The sequence below is a fragment of the Helicoverpa zea genome, chromosome 22 (assembly GCF_022581195.2).
Source record: "Helicoverpa zea isolate HzStark_Cry1AcR chromosome 22, ilHelZeax1.1, whole genome shotgun sequence".
Lineage (NCBI taxonomy): Eukaryota > Metazoa > Arthropoda > Insecta > Lepidoptera > Noctuidae > Helicoverpa > Helicoverpa zea.
Window position 1 is genome coordinate 6763987 of NC_061473.1, and position 20155 is coordinate 6784141.

At 38.1% G+C, this 20155-nt stretch overlaps 3 protein-coding genes across 3 annotated transcripts; 1 reads left to right on the forward strand and 2 right to left on the reverse strand.

Moving 5' to 3' along the window:
• Positions 1-128: 128 nt before the first annotated feature.
• On the forward strand, positions 129-11051 carry LOC124641360 (N6-adenosine-methyltransferase catalytic subunit). The gene is made up of 13 exons (XM_047179426.1): positions 129-589; positions 915-1101; positions 3303-3427; positions 3745-3836; positions 4069-4195; positions 4813-4984; positions 5631-5713; positions 6444-6539; positions 8334-8478; positions 9004-9151; positions 9747-9858; positions 10190-10256; positions 10620-11051. Exons 1-13 carry the CDS (start codon positions 397-399, stop codon positions 10744-10746), a joined length of 1674 nt encoding a protein of 557 aa, XP_047035382.1. The 5' UTR covers positions 129-396; the 3' UTR covers positions 10747-11051.
• Positions 11044-20135, reverse strand: LOC124641373 (tyrosine-protein phosphatase cdcA-like). Its single transcript, XM_047179442.1, has 16 exons — positions 19413-20135; positions 19116-19291; positions 18895-19033; positions 18699-18828; positions 18495-18620; positions 18362-18414; positions 18032-18222; positions 17160-17247; positions 16835-16970; positions 15481-15573; positions 15228-15390; positions 14972-15148; positions 12770-12909; positions 12030-12094; positions 11725-11817; positions 11044-11196 (listed from the first exon to the last, which is right to left on the reverse strand). The coding sequence occupies exons 1-16, from the start codon at positions 19790-19792 to the stop codon at positions 11127-11129; spliced, it is 2220 nt and encodes a 739-aa protein (XP_047035398.1). The 5' UTR covers positions 19793-20135; the 3' UTR covers positions 11044-11126.
• Positions 13505-14784, reverse strand: LOC124641368 (protein NDUFAF4 homolog). Its single transcript, XM_047179436.1, has one exon. The coding sequence runs from the start codon at positions 14625-14627 to the stop codon at positions 13962-13964; it is 666 nt and encodes a 221-aa protein (XP_047035392.1). The 5' UTR covers positions 14628-14784; the 3' UTR covers positions 13505-13961.
• Positions 20136-20155: the final 20 nt, after the last annotated feature.

Below are 20155 nucleotides of genomic sequence, written 5' to 3' on the forward strand. Positions count from 1 at the left end.
AATATTTAAACAAAAAAGTTTTCATGTGTATTCGACCCAAGAACATTTTTTTATTCCGCAAATCGACTCCTCTATCCATGCTCTATCCTGAGTGGCCTGTCAAAGAAGACGTTCTGTCAATGCCAATGTCAAACTCAAAAGTTATTTTGGGAAGCGTCCGCTGCGGGCCCGCTGAAGTAAAAAAAGTTAGAAATAACTTTAACAGCTATAAAAAGCCATTAAAAACGTTACTAAGAATGCATCTTATTTAAAAACAACTTGTTTATTTAAGAGAAACCAAAGCACGGCTTGTTGAAACCAACTTCGTCGTCATTGCAAGTGGCAGTCTGAATGGTTGTAAGGCCGGCTAACTATTTTCTCATCGTATGGCATTTGTATTAAAGAAAATAAACAAACATGTCGGACGCTTGGGAAGAGATCCAAGCTGTTAAAAGCAAAAGGAACAGTCTGCGCGAGAAGTTGGAGAAACGTAAAAAAGAACGTCAGAATATCTTGAGTTCTAATTTGGTTGGCGGCGAGAAGTCTGAGGGATCGCCCGGCGGCGGCAAGGAGCGCTCCACAGCTAGCCCGTCAACACTAAAGCATGAAGGTATCGCAACCTTTTATTTATTACTAACTTCCGCTAGCTTCCCGCTTCTTGAGGGCACTACTTCCAGCACCTATATAAAAAGTGGCCTATATATAGCTATATCAATGCCAAATTATAAATACATACACTTACAAACTTTGAAGTGTGATTATGTAAACAAAACTATAGATACAAATTTATAAAGTTGCTATGGGGCAAAGTTATCGATTGTTTACGCTATCGACATACTAACCACACATAAATATAGAAACAAATATACCTAAAGTCACAAGTACCTCTCGTTAATGAGACCTCAACACTAACTAACCATGCATTACTTTTTCAGTGACACCAGATAAGCCAAAAGTAGTGGTCCCATCAGCCTCCTTAGAGGTGCAACTCCTTCAAGTGTTGTCGGACATGCAGTTGCAACTACCTGCCACAGCCAGCGCACTCCTCCCTGGCCTGGGTGACGTTGATGCAGGGATCGTAGCCAGCCTGCTTCAAAAGTTCGCTACTCAGAAGCTTATTACGTAAGGAGTATTTCATGTTTTTTTCTTTGAACTTATCAGCCAAAGTGTAAAATATGAGTTCTAAAATATAACTCATTCTTATATGGTCAGTGCTCATTCTGGTATGGAAAACTGTAATAACTGTAAATGTGACAATATAGATACATATTGGGGCATATTTATATTTGAGCACAATCTGTGCATGAATACAATTTATTTTCATTAAGATGTCAACAGGGAACAAATCAAGTGCATGACATTAATTCATGTCATCATCAGCTCTGCTCAATATGTCAGAAAACACAAAGAATTTTCTTTTCCCATTACAATATGTTATGCATCAAATTGTCAATGATCTTCTGATTTCATTAAACTGAAGAACTTAACAAATTTTATTTCATCTATCTTCAAAATTCTTTAATTAATATTAAAAGAAACAAATAAACTAAATTAAACGACCTCACGCGAAACCCTAAATGGCCTGTCAAATGAAGAATTATTTTTTAATAATATTTACAAAATATTTACATTAATTTTATAAATTAAAAATAAACTTATATATACAACTTAAAACTAATACATTGCATCAAAAAATTGCTCCTCATCGCTGTCACTGGGTAATGTACCCAGAAGGCTGGCAGCATTGCCACGTTGGATGGCAATGCTCAACCTCTGTGCGAAATAAAAGCCAGCCCTTGGGTCACGAGAAGTGTCAACAAGGCGCTTAGAAATTTCCTTCGCAAGCGCGTGAGCACTCGGACCCCACGGCCCGAGAGTTTCAACCCCAAACGGCTCAAACATGTAATTCCCGATAAGGCTACTATATTTGCGCCGTTTGAGGTCCTCTGCTTGTGAGGCGGCGGAGCCAACACAACACGCAGTTCTAGGAAGATGGGATGGCGCAAGAGTGTCGACGCAGGTCGCGTCCCACACTAAAGTCCTACCCATCTTCCACGGAAATAGCGACATGCCATCTGGTCTCTTGCCATCGTCGCGTGCCAAACCATTTGGTTCAAGTACGGCTGGCACGCCGACGGCAACAAGAGCCCGACGGATCACGTCGTTGATATTCGCATGTCGTGGTATGCGGCCCGCACTCCGACTGCACGACAGGCCGTGGTGACCGAGGCTGTTGACAGCTTCCCCGCAGTGGCAGCGGTGAGGAGTGCAGCACGAAGCACCCAGACGCAGGCAGACAGCGAGTCTGAAAGTGGTGTCGTCAAACATGGTGCCTATGTTTGCCGACGGAAATGCGTGAAGCCAAAGACCTGACTCCCATTCACCCACAGCCAGTAGGCGTGCTCGCTCCGCAGAAGTAATTGACGTATCAATGAGATTTTTCCGTATTACTCTGCAGAGCGGCTCATCCCACTGTCTCTGGGAGGATGGGTTGGCGGGTAGATCGGTATTCGGGCATGTGACTTTCCAAGCATTAATAGCCTCCGCCAGGCATGGCACCTCAAAATTGATCAGTGTAATAGGTAGTATTTTCCTAATCAATTTGTCAGTGCCATGAACGGAGGAAATAAATGCCGGTAAACTAATACTGGAAATTTTGCGGACGCCAAGCCCTCCCATACGGATGGGAAGTGTAGCTTGAGACCAAGCTTTGTCGTCCAAGGCCACATTTAAAATTGATGAAAGTGTATGTCGAATTATTTTATCAATTTGATCCAAAAGGTTGATGTGCTTCCATAAATGAGAAGCACGCAAGTACATCTTGCGTGCTTCTCATTTAATGTTTAAGGTTAATTTGGGGCCAAAGCAGCAGTATCGTAGGATGGTGATGGCTGAATGTATATTAATTTTGAATAACCTTTCCGAAATATCATTGAAATTTTGAATTTTGTTCTCAATAAAATCCGAAAATGACTCTTCCAGTACTGGTGACCCCAGGAGGCAAAGAGAACTTTTGTCTATTATTTTTATGCCATCGGCTACTGCGTTAAAATTTTGAAGTGTCGTCTGTCTGTCGGTTGTGTCAGATATAAAGAGTTCGCATTTGGAAATGTTTAGGTCAAGGCCAATGTTATGGAGTTTGTCTCTTAGGAAAATGAAATCATTAAGTACGGTATCTCTGTTGCCTCCCAGGGTCCCATCGTCGAGATACCAGACGTTAAATTCAGAATTTAGCTGCCGAATTAAAAAAAAATAACAAATGCCGCTTAACAAATTGTGAAATATCTGGTAGAAGGCTTACAATTATATAATCTGCATTCCAGGATTAAAGAAAGGACAGAGAGTACAACAGATGCAAGCATAGAGGTTGTAAGTGCCGAGTCCGTGAGACTGGCCGCCGTGCTAGCAGCACTTATGGAGGAACAAACTTCTGGCACTAAGAGAAAAGGTTGGCCTCTTTGGTTAAATTATTTGTCATGCAGCTTTGACATGCAGTTTTGCCCGCTTCCCGAGGGAACTACTTCCTGCTTATAGATGAAGAGCAGCCTAAATGTTATTCTGATGTACAAGTCATATTGCAGTCAAGTTTCATCACAATCAATCCAGTAGTTTTGAGTTTCAGAGTATCATAAATACATCTTTTTTAGGGACTTTCAAATTGATTACAATAATTGTAGGTATATGTGAAGACAAGCTGGTATTAAAACTTTAATGTATAACAAACTGTTTTATATTCTTAAATTATAATGCTTATTATTATTGCAGGTGACAGTAAATCAGAAGAAAGCACAAATCCTAAAGTATCAAAAACAGCAACAGATGAAAAGAAAACTGGTAAAAACGACACAGATATTATGGTGAGTTATCAAAAAATCAATAAAAATCTCCTAAATCTGAAAAATACTATGATAAAAACGACATCAATCAATTCTGTTCAGATAAACGTAAAAAAATATATTAATTTATTTTTACCGACTTCTCAAAAAGAGGAGGTTCAAATTTTTTTGTGTGTTCTTACTTATATTTTATAATTTTTTCTTACTTTCCAAGTTTTGTTAGTATTTATTTCATTATATTATTTTTTTACAGTCATTACTAGCAATGCCGTCGAGCAGAGAGAAAGCTGTTAAAAGAGTGGGTGAAGAGATAATGGATTTGCTCAGCAAGCCAACTGCCAAGGAGAAGTCACTGGCTGACAAGTTTAAGAGCCAAGGAGGTTTGTTATTTTTTTTTTTGCTTTATTTATTTACTCAAACTAACAGATGGTCTGTTGAGTGGTCTTATGGGCTTCTACTATACTAATTTTGTAGAGGACAGTTTTTGTTTGTATATACCCTACTAAAGACTCTGAAACTACTGACCTGATTAGAAGAAATTGTTTACTGTTGAGAATGATTCCCCAGTGACATTGGGTATATTTTGTCCAGGAAGGGGCATTAGTTTCCATTGAACGCGGGTGAATCCGCTTGAAATAGCTACTTATCAACATGAATGCACTGACCAGTATTCTAAGCTATATTTCAGTACACACACGAAGTAACATGTCTTTAGGAAAAAAATATTAATCGTACCTGCAGGAGTACAAGTAATGCAGTTCAGCTTTTTTTTTAAGTATAATTATGTAATTATTTTCTATAAAAAAAAAAAAACAATCTATCTATCTATCTATATAAATAAAAATGAATTGTTGTTCGTTAGTTTGATTGTGGTTCGTTAGTTTGATTGAGCTGATTTTGGTTTTAAAATGTTTGTAGAGGTCCAGGGAAGGTTTGAATGATACGAAGTTCGCGGGATCAGCTAGTAAATATATAAAAATATTAATCTTACCTACAGGAGCACAAGTGATGGAGTTCTGTCCGCACGGCACCCGCGCGGAGTGCGAGCGAGCTCGCGGCGCCGACGCCTGCAACAAGCTGCACTTCAAGAAGATCATACAGCCGCACACTGATGAGGCACTCGGAGACTGCTCATTCTTGAATACCTGCTTCCATATGGATAGCTGCAAGTATGTTTTTTATCATCATCAGCTCGTTTATTGTACCACTGTAGTGCGTAGGAAAAGGCGTCAAGCACAATATTCTTTGAGAAAATGAGCCTTTCTCAAAGAATATTGCTATTCAGATTTTGTAAGAGGAAACAAGGCCTCTCCCATTCTTCTTCTTTCGTGTCGATGACATGTCATATATTGAGACTACACTATGTCAGCCCAATATGCCGCCACAGCGAGAGCACGGCCGTATGCGCTCATTAAGTCCTCCCGCGAGCAAGTTTCAGGTTGCAGTGGACATGCGATTAAGCAAACCTTGGCGCGTTCGGTCCGTGGATGGGTGACCATCTTGTCATGGCGAGTTCGTCCGTTCTTCGGAAGGCACGTTATATTGGCGAGTCGCAACTGTCCTTGTCCGCTGGACCCAGAAAGTTTGACAACCTCTAACTAAACAGTCTTAAATCCCAATGGTATCAGGTGGACGAGGTCTGATAAGCAGTCACTCTATGAAAAACGCTGATCCATACCCACGGGTTAGACTGGAAGCAGGCTGACCTCAATATAGTTGGGAAAAAGCGAGGCAGATGATTTAAAAAATCTTGCTACGCAACCTTCATTGAAATCTGTCTTGTTTTTTTTCTTTAATAAACATTATTTTCAACAGATACGTGCATTATGAAGTAGACAATTCGGACCCGAATGTGAGCGCCCCCAAACCCGCCGAGACTGCGCCTAAGGCACATAATGGTAACTATAGTTCGGCCATTCAGAGAATGCGTTCCTGACACGTCGCGATTGAACTGACGACGTAACTTTGCAATGGCGTTGCAGTTACGATAAAAATATTTTTGCTGGTTGTTTACCGTTTTAACAATTGAGGAGCATTAAAACAACATTATTATATCAATAATCAATGAATGTTATAATTCAGTCAGTTCAATCGCGACGTGTCAGGAACGCATTCTCTGAATGGCCGAACTATAATTAGTATTACTCCTACTTACCTATAAATAAAACAGAACTTGTGAGTGAAAGAGACGAATGTACAGTAAACTGCACATTAGTGGTAACTGTCATGCACCTTAACTCAATAGTAATTAGTACGATTTTACAAAAAATATTACCACTGACCTGAAGTCGACTGTACGATAAGGAATAGTGAGTGCACCTGTGTCCGCGCAAATGTTCGTGCACTATAATAAGTCCTGCGCAGCTGGCTGATCTCCTTACATGAGAACAGCCGCCGTAATCGATAACCGGCTAGGAGGACATCATCATCATCATGTACAAGTTTGAACTAATCTTTTTTTGATAGTCCATAACACTATATTCTTGCTGGTTTTAAAGTTATCTGCCAAAGAATTAAGCTAAGCGCTCGTGAACAGTTTTCATGACATAGATTTTGTACATCATGAATTTTGTAACGTTGATCAATGTAAAAAATTGCTCCAATATGACTATACATAAATGTTTTCAGGAACCACAGTAGCGACAAAGCCAGATGGCGTGTTAACGCTCACACCGCCTCAATGGATACAGTGTGACCTCAGATATCTTGATATGACGTTCTTAGGTTAGTAATACACATAATTTTCTGATTCATTTGTATACCATCTTGATAGTAGCACCTATTGCCTTTGTGTATATTTAAAAGACCCAAAAGAACCCGTGTGGGTTTCGAAGAACTCATTTCGCTACTATATCATTACCTTCATTACCATTACCATTTTTAGGCCGTATACAGAAAGAAAGCTGGAAGAAGCTGGAAACTTATAACGAATAAACTTACACGCGCCGATAAGCGCTTATAAGTTTCCAGCTTTTGTTGGCGCCGGTCAGCGCTTATCGGCGCGTGTTCATATATTTTCCTGCGCGGCTTAGCAGCGCTGTCAAGCGCCGATAAGCGCTTATAAATTTCCAGCTTCCTTTCTGTATACAGCCTTAGGGTGTGTTACTATACTTCGGCCGTTCAGAGAATGCGTTCCTGACACCTATCAGTTAGTCACGACTAGTGATGGGCACAACATAACACTGAGTTCGTTACCGTTCCTTCAAAATGAACCGCCGCATTATTTTAAGATTATTTTCGTTTTAAATTGGCGGAATCATTTGTTTTATATTTTAGTTATTTAAGTGGAAACCAAAAAAAGGTAATATTCATATAATAAAATTGTTTTATTTATTCTTTGTTACAAGTACATTGAATTGAATGTGCGAACAGAATATTAATCAGACTCCGATTTGCTTGAGGAGGTGGTGTCTTCATCATCATCTTCGCCTACATGTATAATTATATTATTATCAATAACAGAATCAATCCTGATATCTCGGTCTAACAAAAGCCGGGTAATCAAATAAAAACAGATCGAAAACACTTGAAAAACGTGGTCTATGCGCACGAAACGACAACGGACGACTGTTTTAGCGTCACAAAATGGCGGCCCATAACGCCATTTGGGGTTACCATTTTTAATCTAAGTATAAAAATGCGGTTTGGTCATAGTTTTATTTTTATATTTCATAAAAGTTATAATTAAGTCTTATAGTCCATTATTTTCCAATTCTTAAAAAGAAAATCAAAACGTATTATTTTATATTATAACTGTATAAGAACAGATTACGATACTTGCCTGTTATTTTTAGCACAGCACTACAAAATATAAACCGCTGACATAACCTTGTAATAGCGCAGTATAGATTTAGAAAAATATTGTTTACCAAGTTATTTGACACTCAGTTTGGCACAAAATTATAACATTCATTGATTATTGATATAATAATGTTGTTTTAATGCTCCTCAATGGTTAAAACGGTAAACAACCAGCAAAAATATTTTTATCGTAACTGCAACGCCATTGCAAAGTTACGTCGTCAGTTCAATCGCGACGTGTCAGGAACGCATTCTCTGAATGGCCGAACTATAAGAGATCGCTGTTCATCTGTCACCACGCTATATCTCATAAAATAGCTAGACATTTGACATTTTCACAGATTATGTATTTCTGTTGCAACGTAACAAAATACTGAAAACTAGAATAAAATAAATATTTCAGTAGGCTCCCATACAAAAAAAAAATATTTCTTGATCCTTCGTGAGAGAGGTCGACTCGCACTTTTCCGCATTTTAGTTTACATACCAACATACTATGTGAAATTTTAAAATTTCACTTTCTTTTTCTATCGTCCCACTCCTGGGCACAGGCCTCCTCTCACACAGAGAAAGTACAGTAAACTGCACGTCAGTGGTAACTGTCATGCACCTTAAATCAATACTAATAAGTACGATTTTCCTATAAAGCTATTACCACTGACCTGAAGTTGACTGTACAACTCCAAAAGTAAAAAAATGTTTCTTGTCTATCCTCAGGTAAGTTCGCAGTAATAATGGCGGACCCACCGTGGGATATCCACATGGAGCTACCGTACGGTACCATGTCTGACGATGAGATGAGATGTCTAGGAGTGCCACAGCTGCAAGACAGTGGACTTATATTCCTCTGGGTTACTGGCAGGTAAATATACCGTAAAAACGACCATCAACATCAAATATAAGTATTTTATATATTAGATGCATGTCCCAATTGCGTGGCTGGCCGTAATTATTTTGAATATACTTACATAATTAACTATCTATAACGCAACAAAGATTTAAGAGTGGAGGCTAGTGACGTCACGTCTATGTAAAATTTGTGCTTAGAAATGACGTAACACAAAATTGAATCGTGTTGTATCTTCGTTGTTATTTGTTTGTGTAACTTTTTTCCATTTGCCATTTTTGCCTATTGTTGTACCTGAATATATGCCGTCGTACCATAAAAAAAGACTTTTAAACGTCCGTTGAACACTTGTCTAAAAAAATGACAGATTATGACATTGAAATAAGGTCCATTTTGCAGCCACACTTTTTTTAGACAAGTGTTTGACACATGTTTAAGTTTTTGTGGTAAGACCAATAGAATTTTAATAAAGAATTGAGAGTTAAGTAGCATCTATTACAACGAGCGATGAAAATAAAGAATTGAGTGTTAATTCCACAGAGCGATGGAGTTAGGCCGGGAATGCCTCAAGCTATGGGGCTACGAGCGAGTAGACGAGCTGATCTGGGTGAAGACCAACCAGCTGCAGCGAATCATCCGCACCGGCCGCACGGGACACTGGCTCAACCACGGCAAAGAACATTGTCTCGTACGTATTTCACGTATTTCTATCTGACTGAGTGCAAATACTGAGTTTTGCAAGTTAACGTTCTCGATACGTAAAGTATCATACATTTTAGGGTGTATCTACACGGTGCAAGTAGCTTGCGCATGTTGAGGCACATGCGCAGGTTACATGCACGTTAAAAACGTGCGGGGCCAGCGACTCGCGCATGTACCAAAGCGAAATACCCACCCGCGTGCTCTTGTTACTTGCTCCAGCTATTTGCACCGTGTAGATGCACCCTTTTTGAAGTTTACCATTTGATTCCTTGCGCACTTGTTCGTACAGATCTTGTCGGGAACCCTTGTTTGCCTGAAGGTGAAAGATGTTTTAACTTCAGAAATGCAAAATTAATGGCTGCTAACTGTTCTCATAGCAAGCCTTCCACCACTTCATATAATATGTAAAGGAGAGTTCAGATGTAGGTTCAGATACAAAAAAGGCATCGTGTCAGAAACACTTTCGGCTCTATTTTTTGTACATCCCATTACTGGCCTACTGAATTATGCCTTTTTCTACGCACCGTAATTTGGGCGGCTGAAAATATTATTTATCTAAACTCTGTTTTAAACGTTTTCAGGTGGGTATGAAAGGCAGCCCGGAAAATTTAAACCGTGGCCTGGACTGTGACGTCATCGTGGCCGAAGTCCGCGCCACCTCGCACAAACCTGACGAGATCTACGGCATTATTGGTGAGAACACATACTTTTATATAGTCTTACTAGATGTTTCTACAGCGTCCTGGGAGAACTTCTTAGCTTACCCGGACAAAACCTAACAGTAAAAGATTTTAAATCAGTTCAGTAGTTTCGGACCCTTTACGGTGCAAACAAACACTAAAATGTTTCTTCTTTATTATATGGGTATAGACTAAATTCCGCCATTGGTTTCGCCCGCGTACCGTGGTAGCGTCACAAACAAAAAAAAGACAAATATTTCCATGTTATATATATAGGTGATGGGCGAACTTGTTAACAACCAGGCTTTTAAAAAAAGCTAATTAAAACATATAATTTCTTTCAGAGAGGCTTAGTCCTGGAACCAGAAAAATAGAACTGTTTGGCAGACCACACAATGTTCAACCTAATTGGTGAGTAAATAGTGTGAAGTTTCACTAAACGATTCTTCTACAATCACGTTAAATGAAAAATATAAGCCCTTAAATTAAAAGTAAATATAAGCACCGACAATTTTATAGTACATTTCTGGTCCCTTGCAGCGGGGTATCCTTCGGGAATAGTCCTTCGGTCGGGAAGTGACTGAATTCTCACATGAGAATTTGATGGCAGAAGTTTTTAAAAATAACAGTTGGCGTCTATTAAATGTCTAAAGTAGCTCAAAATTAAAATCTAAATACTGTATTTCTGGATACTTATTTTACTCTTTTATTGTTTTCTTTTCATCTAGCTTTTTTACTTTTTTGACCCTAACATAAATGTGCTCACTATTCTAGGATAACTCTCGGTAACCAAGTGGATGGCGTGCGGTTGGTAGACCCGGATTTGATCGGTGCCTTCAAAAAGCGTTACCCGGACGGCAACTGCATGGCACCGCCGCCGCCCGACCCAGGCCTAGCCTAGCTTAGTATTTAGACTTATTCTAGAACTTTTAAGTCTTATAATAGGTCGCAATGGTTAAATGCGTAAAGCTTTATAAATGTGCTCAGTTTTTTTACTGTCTAAGGCCCAAGTTTACCGCCAACACGTCCGTGTTTTCTTAAAACAACTGTGTAATTTGAAAATTAAACGTGAACATTCATAGTACCTACTCAAACAATTGTTTTAAGTAAAGCAGACGTTTACATAACTTGGGCCTAAGCTAAACGGCTATATGCCATGTAAATAAATTGTAAATACAATGTAAATAAAACTATTGAATATGAAAACGTATTTTTATTACATCCCACATACACGACACAATTTGAGTCAGTTACCGTGATACATCAGGCAGTCCGTCGAGCCTACGGTGACATCGGCCGCGCGGGGCCGTAGAAGCTTCTAGATATAGAGTTTTGCTTTTCTCTACTACCGCTGAAATAATAAACACGAGTTAGTTCTCGCCAAACTTCATGGCGGGGCGAAACGTCGCACGACAGCAGCCTGATTTATTTCAGAATCATTGACCATTTTTTTCTTGGGGCAAAATAGAGCATATTGACAGCAAACAGTCAGTAGTCGGTCAGAAAATCACAGTCAGATGGTGGTACAAAAAATCTGCCCGATTATCTATCCTATAAAAAGTCTTTCGTAAGCAGCCATATTGTAGCTCAAATATAAACTCACGCATGCTTGGCGAACCCTTTTTGATGCTAGTAACATACTACAGCTATTAAAACCCTTTGAAATACACGTGAAGTCCTTAAAACCAATATTTCGCATAGGTGCCCGCTTTTTTTGCAAAAGAATGAATTTTTATTACTCTACCTATGTCACGTCTGCCAATGAGCCAAATAAACAAAGTTTAAAGATATTGCAGATTTTTATTGAAATAATACGAAGGTCAGCTACAGTACCTATGTATAACGTATTGTTAAACTACAGTAGTGATCTTGTTCGTACCTAAAATCCTTAGGGTAGGTTCTAGGAGCCACGTTTCTTCTAGAGAAAGTTCTAGAGTCCACGTTCTTGATGTTAGGCTTCGTGGGCGACAAACTGTAAATTAAATAAATATCTCTCGTCAATTAGGTTTAAAAAAATGCCTATCAAGTTGTTTTTACTCATCCTCATCACAAATTGGACTCGAGTTGGACTCGCATAATTTTGGGGGCAAGAATAATTTCCCAAAAATTATGCGGGGTCTCTATGTAGGTATGCCGTTTAAAAAGAAACCATTACATGGGAAGGTACCTATTTTCTATATTTACCTGACTTTCTCGTGAAACACGCCGCTTTTCTCCGCATTAATAGTTTCGCGCAATCTTCTTTGAAACTGTAAAAGCAAAAAAGGCTTCAGTAGCGAAATTGCACTAATGCACCTATGTACCTAGGTAGTGTATAAGTATAGGCATAGGTATTTAACTGCCTCGTTGGTCTAGCTGTCGCAAGTGCGGCTGCTGAGCACGAGGTCTCGGTTTCGATTCCCGAGTCGGGCCGAAATCGCCTTGTGGGTTTTAGAAGACTTTCACAAAGCAGCCCGGAGCCTGGAAGCTGGTGATTGATACACCCGTGCATCGGAGAGCACGTAAATGTCGGTCCTGCGCCTGATCTCTCTCCGGTCGTGTCGGATTACCGTCCCATCGGGCTATGAGAGTTAAGGAATAGTGAGTGCACCTGTGTCTGCGCAAATGCTCGTGCACTATAATATGTCCTGCGTAGTTGGCTAATCTCCTTACATGAGAACAGCCGTCGTAGCCGATAATCGGCTAGGAGGACATCATAAGTATAGGATGCACATTATACACCCTGTGGTTAATTTCATTACGTCTATCCAAGGGATATTGGGTTGCTCAGGTAACTGAGTTGAGGAGGTCAGATAAATAGTCGCTCCTTATAAAAACACTGGAACACTGGTACTCAGCCGCATCCGGTTAGACTGGAAGCCGACCCCAACATAGTTGGGAAAAGGCTCGGGAGATGAGATGCTATGTATACAGAAGAAAATAACCTTGATGCTATTGAGCATATCTCCCTGCGTGGCTAGCGGTCTCTCGTCGGACCGCACGGAGGGCGCGCGGCGCGGGGCGGGCGCGTCGCGGTTGGCGCCCAGCGACGCGGCGCCGAGCGACCCGTCGCGACACATCGACACTAACCAATCAAGGCCCAAGTTCATAACAACATAAACATCCGTTTTTTTTTTAAACAACTGGGCCCGATTCTCCTAACTTTACTTAAACGACATACGATTCACATTCGACTGAGATCCAGTCACGACTCAATTACAATTGAAGCGTATGTGGCATTCCGCTTATCCTTTTCTGTCATTTAATAATGAATCATTTTGTCTGCAAATAATTTACGATTGCAATATGATTGTAAAGCAAACTACCGTATAGACCAAAATGGCAGACCAATCGCAAACCAATCAACTGTCATTGCAATACTATTGGTCTTATATTAGTAGCAGAATGCCCGATATGGTTAAAACTGCTATTGCGATTCAATTTTGACATTATTAACTTAATTATTAGTTTAATTTTTAAAATAAACTGTTGTTTTAAGAAAAACGGATGTTTGTGTTGTTTGTGGAAAAGGGCGTACGTAAATGAGGGAAAGGAGTTTTATTGGTGGGCAAAATCCTCTTGAAATAATTTTCTCTCAAAGTGAACAATTTGAGGTCTCATGCATGAGTACCCTCCAAACTAGGTACTTCGGAGGGATAACTTAAATAAAAGAACGAACATTAAAAACAAAACAATTTTATTATCCCTTCTAACTACTACATCACATTAGCTAGATATTGTTAACAATATCGAAAATATTCTAACATTACATACTGAGTAAAGTTTTGTTTCTGAAATAAATAAATTAATGAGAAAAATAAAATGTTATTATCTAATTTATATCTCTTGAACTGAAGACCTTCTTTTTCCTTAATTTCATGTTTTTGTGGTATAAATATTGTGGAGATCAAAATTTTATTGAAATAGCAACCTTTGATATATCAAGAAAAAGAATATTCTCAGAATTATTTCACAAGTAATTCCCTGATATATAACAGCAACATTTTATATTTAATTTGTCCTTATTAAAATAAAAACAATTCATTAAATATATTCTATTCTTGAAACTAATCCATTTTCAATAATAAAACAAGATACATTGAGGTAACGGTATCTATTTAACTAAAATAATTATTACTAAGCAGTGTCCTTGACTTTAACGTCTGTCTTCGATGCGGTACTTTCTTCCTTCTCTTTCCTGTCACTAATTAGTTTTGTGTCTAGTTTGTACAGTTGTTTTCTCATTTGAGCCGGTCCTGCAAACACTGCTGGTGTTTTCTTAGTCTCTGGTATGTAAACTTCATAAGTCTTGAAATATTTCAGTATACTAGCTACATCTTCCTCCTTAAGCTTGTACTCTAAAGCTATCTTTTCAGCCGTCGCTTCTTCAGGATTAGCTTGATGTGAAGAAATAAAGTTTATGGCATCTCGAAGAGTTGTTCGTCCGTAAGGCACTCTCTCTGGCTCTTTAAAGCCGAAGTCGTATTGTTCCGGCATCTTGCGGTCTTGCGGCAGAGGACGCTTGCTCTTACTCTCTGACTGCTTCTCCCTTGTGATATCATCTTCGGGCCTTCCCATTGAGGTTACATAAACATCTTTTAATCTTTTATCGAGCCCCTCATCTTTTCGATTAAGTTTTTCATCTATATCAGGATCTGCCTGTAGAGTGCGCTTTAAATCTTCGATATTATGAGCATAAGTCGGAGCAGGAGTCGGCTTCTCTTTGGAAATCACGCGATGAGCGCGATTTTCAATGTTGAAGGATTTGATCGGTCTCAAAGCTTTGCTCACTATGGCACCCATCTCAGGTGGCAATAGCACAGTTTTAATCAATTAAATTAGCACAAGTCACTCAGTAAACATCGTTTTAACAGTAAATACTCTAAATTGCATCATAATAAGAGAGGTTATTTTTCCGATTGACAATTGACATTTGAGATCATTTGATTATATAGTCAATCTGACAGTTCTAAATTCAAAATATCTTGCCAGTTACAAAGAATTCACACAGAAAATGAAACTTTTTGAATGGTATTATGCAACAAGTTTCAATGAAGACACTACTATTAATTAAAAAAACTAAAAGCAGCTGCAGAAAGAAGAAGAAAACAGAAATAAACAAAGAAAATCATATGTAATAAACTTACGTTTTAATCTAGATAAAACATCTTTTAAAGCAGATTTGGACGCATCTTTCACTAAGAACTTCTCTGTGGGTGACGGTGTGTTCGTCGCCCGTGACTGTTCGTTTAACATACGAACTGGTGGACTGGGACTTCGTCCAAGTCGTCGACGAGGTTGGGGCTGTCCTGTATTTTTAGGTGCTGCAAAGAAGTTAAAAAAAAAACCAATTGGTCTCCACTCCAATAACAAAAAAAAAAATTACATGACCAAGTATTATACCTGAACTGTAAGATGACGGCGCAATATGCGCCCCGCTGCATAAGCCTGCATTCATGAAAGAGTTATTTTGTGGCCGGCTCATATAATGTGGAGTCACCATAACGGTCGAATTCAACTGCTTTTCACGTTCATTACTATAAATACTACTCCTCATCAGATAATTCTGTAAGCAACGGGACCATAACTTTATAAATTAAATTACTTTTACTTATTAAACATTGTTTAATGAATAAAAGTTTGCTGCAGTACTCACTCTAGCATCATTGACGTTCTTTATTACTGGAGCCTGACTTGTACGATAAGTTGTTATAGGAGTGTAAGTACGAATGCTTTTTGATTCAGACTCCTGAAAAATATTTCAGAATAAGATTATTTCCACACCAGAAAATTATAAGAAATCTATACTATATAAGCTGAAGATTTTTTTTTGTTTATTAAGTGAACGCACTAATTTCATGAACAATGGACCTATAGTTCGGCCATTCAGAGAATGCGTTCCTGACACGTCGCGATTGAACTGACGACGTAACTTTGCAATGGCGTTGCAGTTACGATAAAAATATTTTTGCTGGTTGTTTACCGTTTTAACAATTGAGGAGCATTAAAACAACATTATTATATCAATAATCAATGAATGTTATAATTTTGTGCCAAACTGAGTGTCAAATAACTTGGTAAACAATATTTTTCTAAATCTATACTGCGCTATTACAAGGTTATGTCAGCGGTTTATATTTTGTAGTGCTGTGCTAAAAATAACAGGCAAGTATCGTAATCTGTTCTTATACAGTTATAATATAAAATAATACGTTTTGATTTTCTTTTTAAGAATTGGAAAATAATGGACTATAAGACTTAATTATAACTTTTATGAAATATAAAAATAAAACTATGACCAAACCGCATTTTTATACTTAGATTAAAAATGGTAACCCCAAATGGCGTTATGGGCCGCCATTTTGTGACGCTAAAACAGTCGTCCGTTGTCGTTTCGTGCGCATAGACCACGTTTTTCAAGTGTTTTCGATCTGTTTTTATTTGATTACCCGGCTTTTGTTAGACCGAGATATCAGGATTGATTCTGTTATTGATAATAATATAATTATACATGTAGGCGAAGATGATGATGAAGACACCACCTCCTCAAGCAAATCGGAGTCTGATTAATATTCTGTTCGCACATTCAATTCAATGTACTTGTAACAAAGAATAAATAAAACAATTTTATTATATGAATATTACCTTTTTTTGGTTTCCACTTAAATAACTAAAATATAAAACAAATGATTCCGCCAATTTAAAACGAAAATAATCTTAAAATAATGCGGCGGTTCATTTTGAAGGAACGGTAACGAACTCAGTGTTATGTTGTGCCCATCACTAGTCGTGACTAACTGATAGGTGTCAGGAACGCATTCTCTGAACGGCCGAAGTATAATTTAAAAAATATTCTGGTTAGACCATTTACCGAAGAAAGGAAACGTACTTTTTATCTGGGTGCGCTAAGTCTTTATCATGGGAAGTCGAAACAGCAATCAAGAACTATATAATGGCATTAAATATTAATGAAGTTAGTATACACAGTAATTTTTTAATGAAATATTTACCCTAACGCTAGATTTGAGACTTTCTCGTGGCGTCGGTGACCGTATTGTAGAGGATCTTGTATTTGGGCGACCAGCTTTAGGATCGCCCGCACCACTACTGCGACGCGATATGTTATTGATTGAGTCATATGGGTCTCTACAGAAATTACATTAAAATATTAATTAGGTTGTCAATATTCACATTACGGTATTGTGTAAAAAGCATCAGTTTTTATGAGTATGGCGTAAAACGTGTCGGCATACTTATAAAAACACGTTAAATTCATAAGAGATCACTTCAATTGACTTTTCCGTATTTCGGGTAATGGGACTACTGTTTCCTTACCCTCTATACATCATCTTTTGATGACTATTGTCCATACTATGTGTTTTCACGCGCCAATCACATTCCTTCTCCGTCGCCTTGCTAAAAGCTAGAATGGAACAAAAATAATATATGATTAGGGATAACTTGTGTGTCATCATGACGGCTTATCGTACCATGCATAATTACGAACCCCATCAACAAAAGCGCACAAGCCTGTCCCGTTACATGTTTCTGGAGCATAACTTGCGCAACGCACCGCCATCATCCACAAACTTTCGTTAATTCTTTTGAAGCAAGTTTGACAACACAGGTATTTTTTCCACCATGGGACTTTAGCTGAATGGCAATCACTTTCGTCATATTCTTCACAAAACAGGTTACTTCTTATGATACAGCCTTTCACTTGGGCCACTGCTGTTGTGGGGATCACAGTCAAGTCACATGAAGTTATAAACACTTCATCCTCCTCATGATCCGGTTTACTCAAAAAGTCTGAACGTAAAACGAGAAATATATGTACATTACGATACTTCGTAAAAACTAGCCCCTGTTTTAGCACATTTAAAATAACACTGTTTATTTCTTAAACAATAGGTACTCATTTCAAATTGACGGTGCGTTGCGTAAAGCTTTGCTGCAAGAAAAGCTAATAGTACAAACAGTGTTACTTTAAACACATCAGATATACAGTTATAAATATGGTTTATACAATAAATGAAGTGCATAACAAAAATAACACTGTTTGGTGGTTATACAGCTTAAATATACACGCCAAGCGTAAACTCGAAGCTTTTTTTAATCGATTAAAAGAAGTTGCGAGAAATTGAGAGGAGCTTCTGTCCAGAAAGACTAAAAAAGCTACGATAAAGTAATTAATTAAATCTAATAACCTTCTTTTATTCTGGAGTTCTGTGGTCTCATTGGAGCAGCGACGTCAGACCGGACTTGTTTCTGCAGCGGAGGTGGTGGCGAGGGTGACTTATGGAACACCACTGGACGCTGTTTCATATTCTTTTCGGCAATAGAATAAACGCCGAATTCATGCAGCGGCATCTTCTCTGTGTCCTGATATGTACGTTTCCTGTCAAAGACTTTATTAATTTCAATTTTTGATTACCTAGTTAGAGCGAAACCTGAGGCATCATTATGAATTTAGATATCTGTATGTATGAATTCCAGCTATTTCTATGAACTACAAATTAAATCACGTAAGTACTTACCTATAAAGATTGCCTTGTTTAATCAGCCACGGCTCCAACTTTTCCAGCCAACCCTTTAACGAGAATTTATTAAAAACAGATATGAAACTAGTATCGAATTACGTAAGCGCGAATAAAGTACTACTTTGTGTACCTGCTGATGCCCTATGACAGATCCTGGCCTGCATATCCTCATCCAGCCTATAGCTTCGTGAGAAGTCATGCGGTAGTGCTTTATTAAGTAACAACCAATCAACGAGCCAGTGCGCCCTAGACCTGCCTGAACAATTTCTTCGTCAGAAACAAAAAAAGAAAATGTAGAGTCAGATTATTGTCTCAAACAGACTAAATTCGTAACCTTGCAATGCACTGCGAGTGCACAACTAGCTTCTTCACTTATTTGCAGGAATTTGAATAAAATGTGTCGTGGAGGACAGGACCCATCAGGGAAAAATAAGTCGTAATGTATTATTCCAACATTATTGAACCTACAAGTAAACAAATAGTTAGGTGATAGTTGAAAGACGAATTGAATAAAAATTTTGGTTACTCACACATTCCCGTCGTACAATCTCTTATTTAATCGGATTACGATTTTCACGTTATTGTTTAAGAAATATTCTATGTACATTTCTGGAGGATGGAATAAAGACACGCTATAGTCAACTGGGCCAATAAACGCCAGGAATTTACCTAGAAATATTCAAGGCCAATTAATTATCAAGCGTTATCAAAGTGGCATTATTTGCAGTAAACCGTACAAATTACTTCTTACCAGGTACAATCCAGTTCAAATCACCACCCTGAATTTTGTCGAGTCTGTCATATTCCTCATAATTGAAATCTTGGAAGTTAAAGAAACCTAATTCTCGGGCTTTCTTTATAGCTTGGAGACAATCCATGAGTGATATCGTAAATGTCGAATCACCTTGTGTGGCATCTTGGAAAGGTCTATGGAAAACGTTAAATGGTTGGTCTTATTAAATTGCAACTGAAATAAGTATTTATTGAAAGATATGATGTATGAGCTGTTTCTGGGCAGAAGTAGAGTATTACTTAAACTTTGCGATACCTGTAGCTTTGTCCGAGAACCATGAGAGGTTTCAATGCATCTTTTGGCGTCAAACTCAAATACAGTACGCCGTAGCATCCCAGCAGAAATGCTGAATTAGCCTTCTTTTTAGGGTCTATTGAAGTATAATGTACTATAGTTTGCTTATTTAGATACTGTTTCAGTTTCTCGTTTAATATTCTACAATATTTATAAACACAACCAAGATTTAAAGGTCCGAAATCTGAATAATAATTTTCGTAGACTAGTTCGTTATCTATACAAAAATAATGTGTATCAGCCGTATTCTTAAGTGTTTTGCCTTGCCTTACTGTTGCAAAATACAAAACATTTTTTATATATTCTGCCTTAAACAATATATCAGGACTTCGACTCGTCATTGCAATAACAATGATGCGTAACTTAATTGATAGTACATATTTTATATAGTATAATACTCCTTTACAACTACAATACACAGCTTTGTATAATAAGACACTAAAACACTACGATTTCATAACACAAACATATTTTCTAAACAAATTTTACAAAAAAATAAAACTATTACAAAATTCAAATGACAGTGTCGTTGGCACTCTTTTGTTTTAAACTAGCCACAGACGTCACATTAACTTTACAAGTTGCCAAGTTCACCAGTAGAAACTGCAAATTGCATGCCAAATTAAAATAAGATTTAACTTTTTCAGTGTTCTTGAAATGTAAATGCAGTTTGGTGATAACTTAAGCTACGATTTACAGTTGAT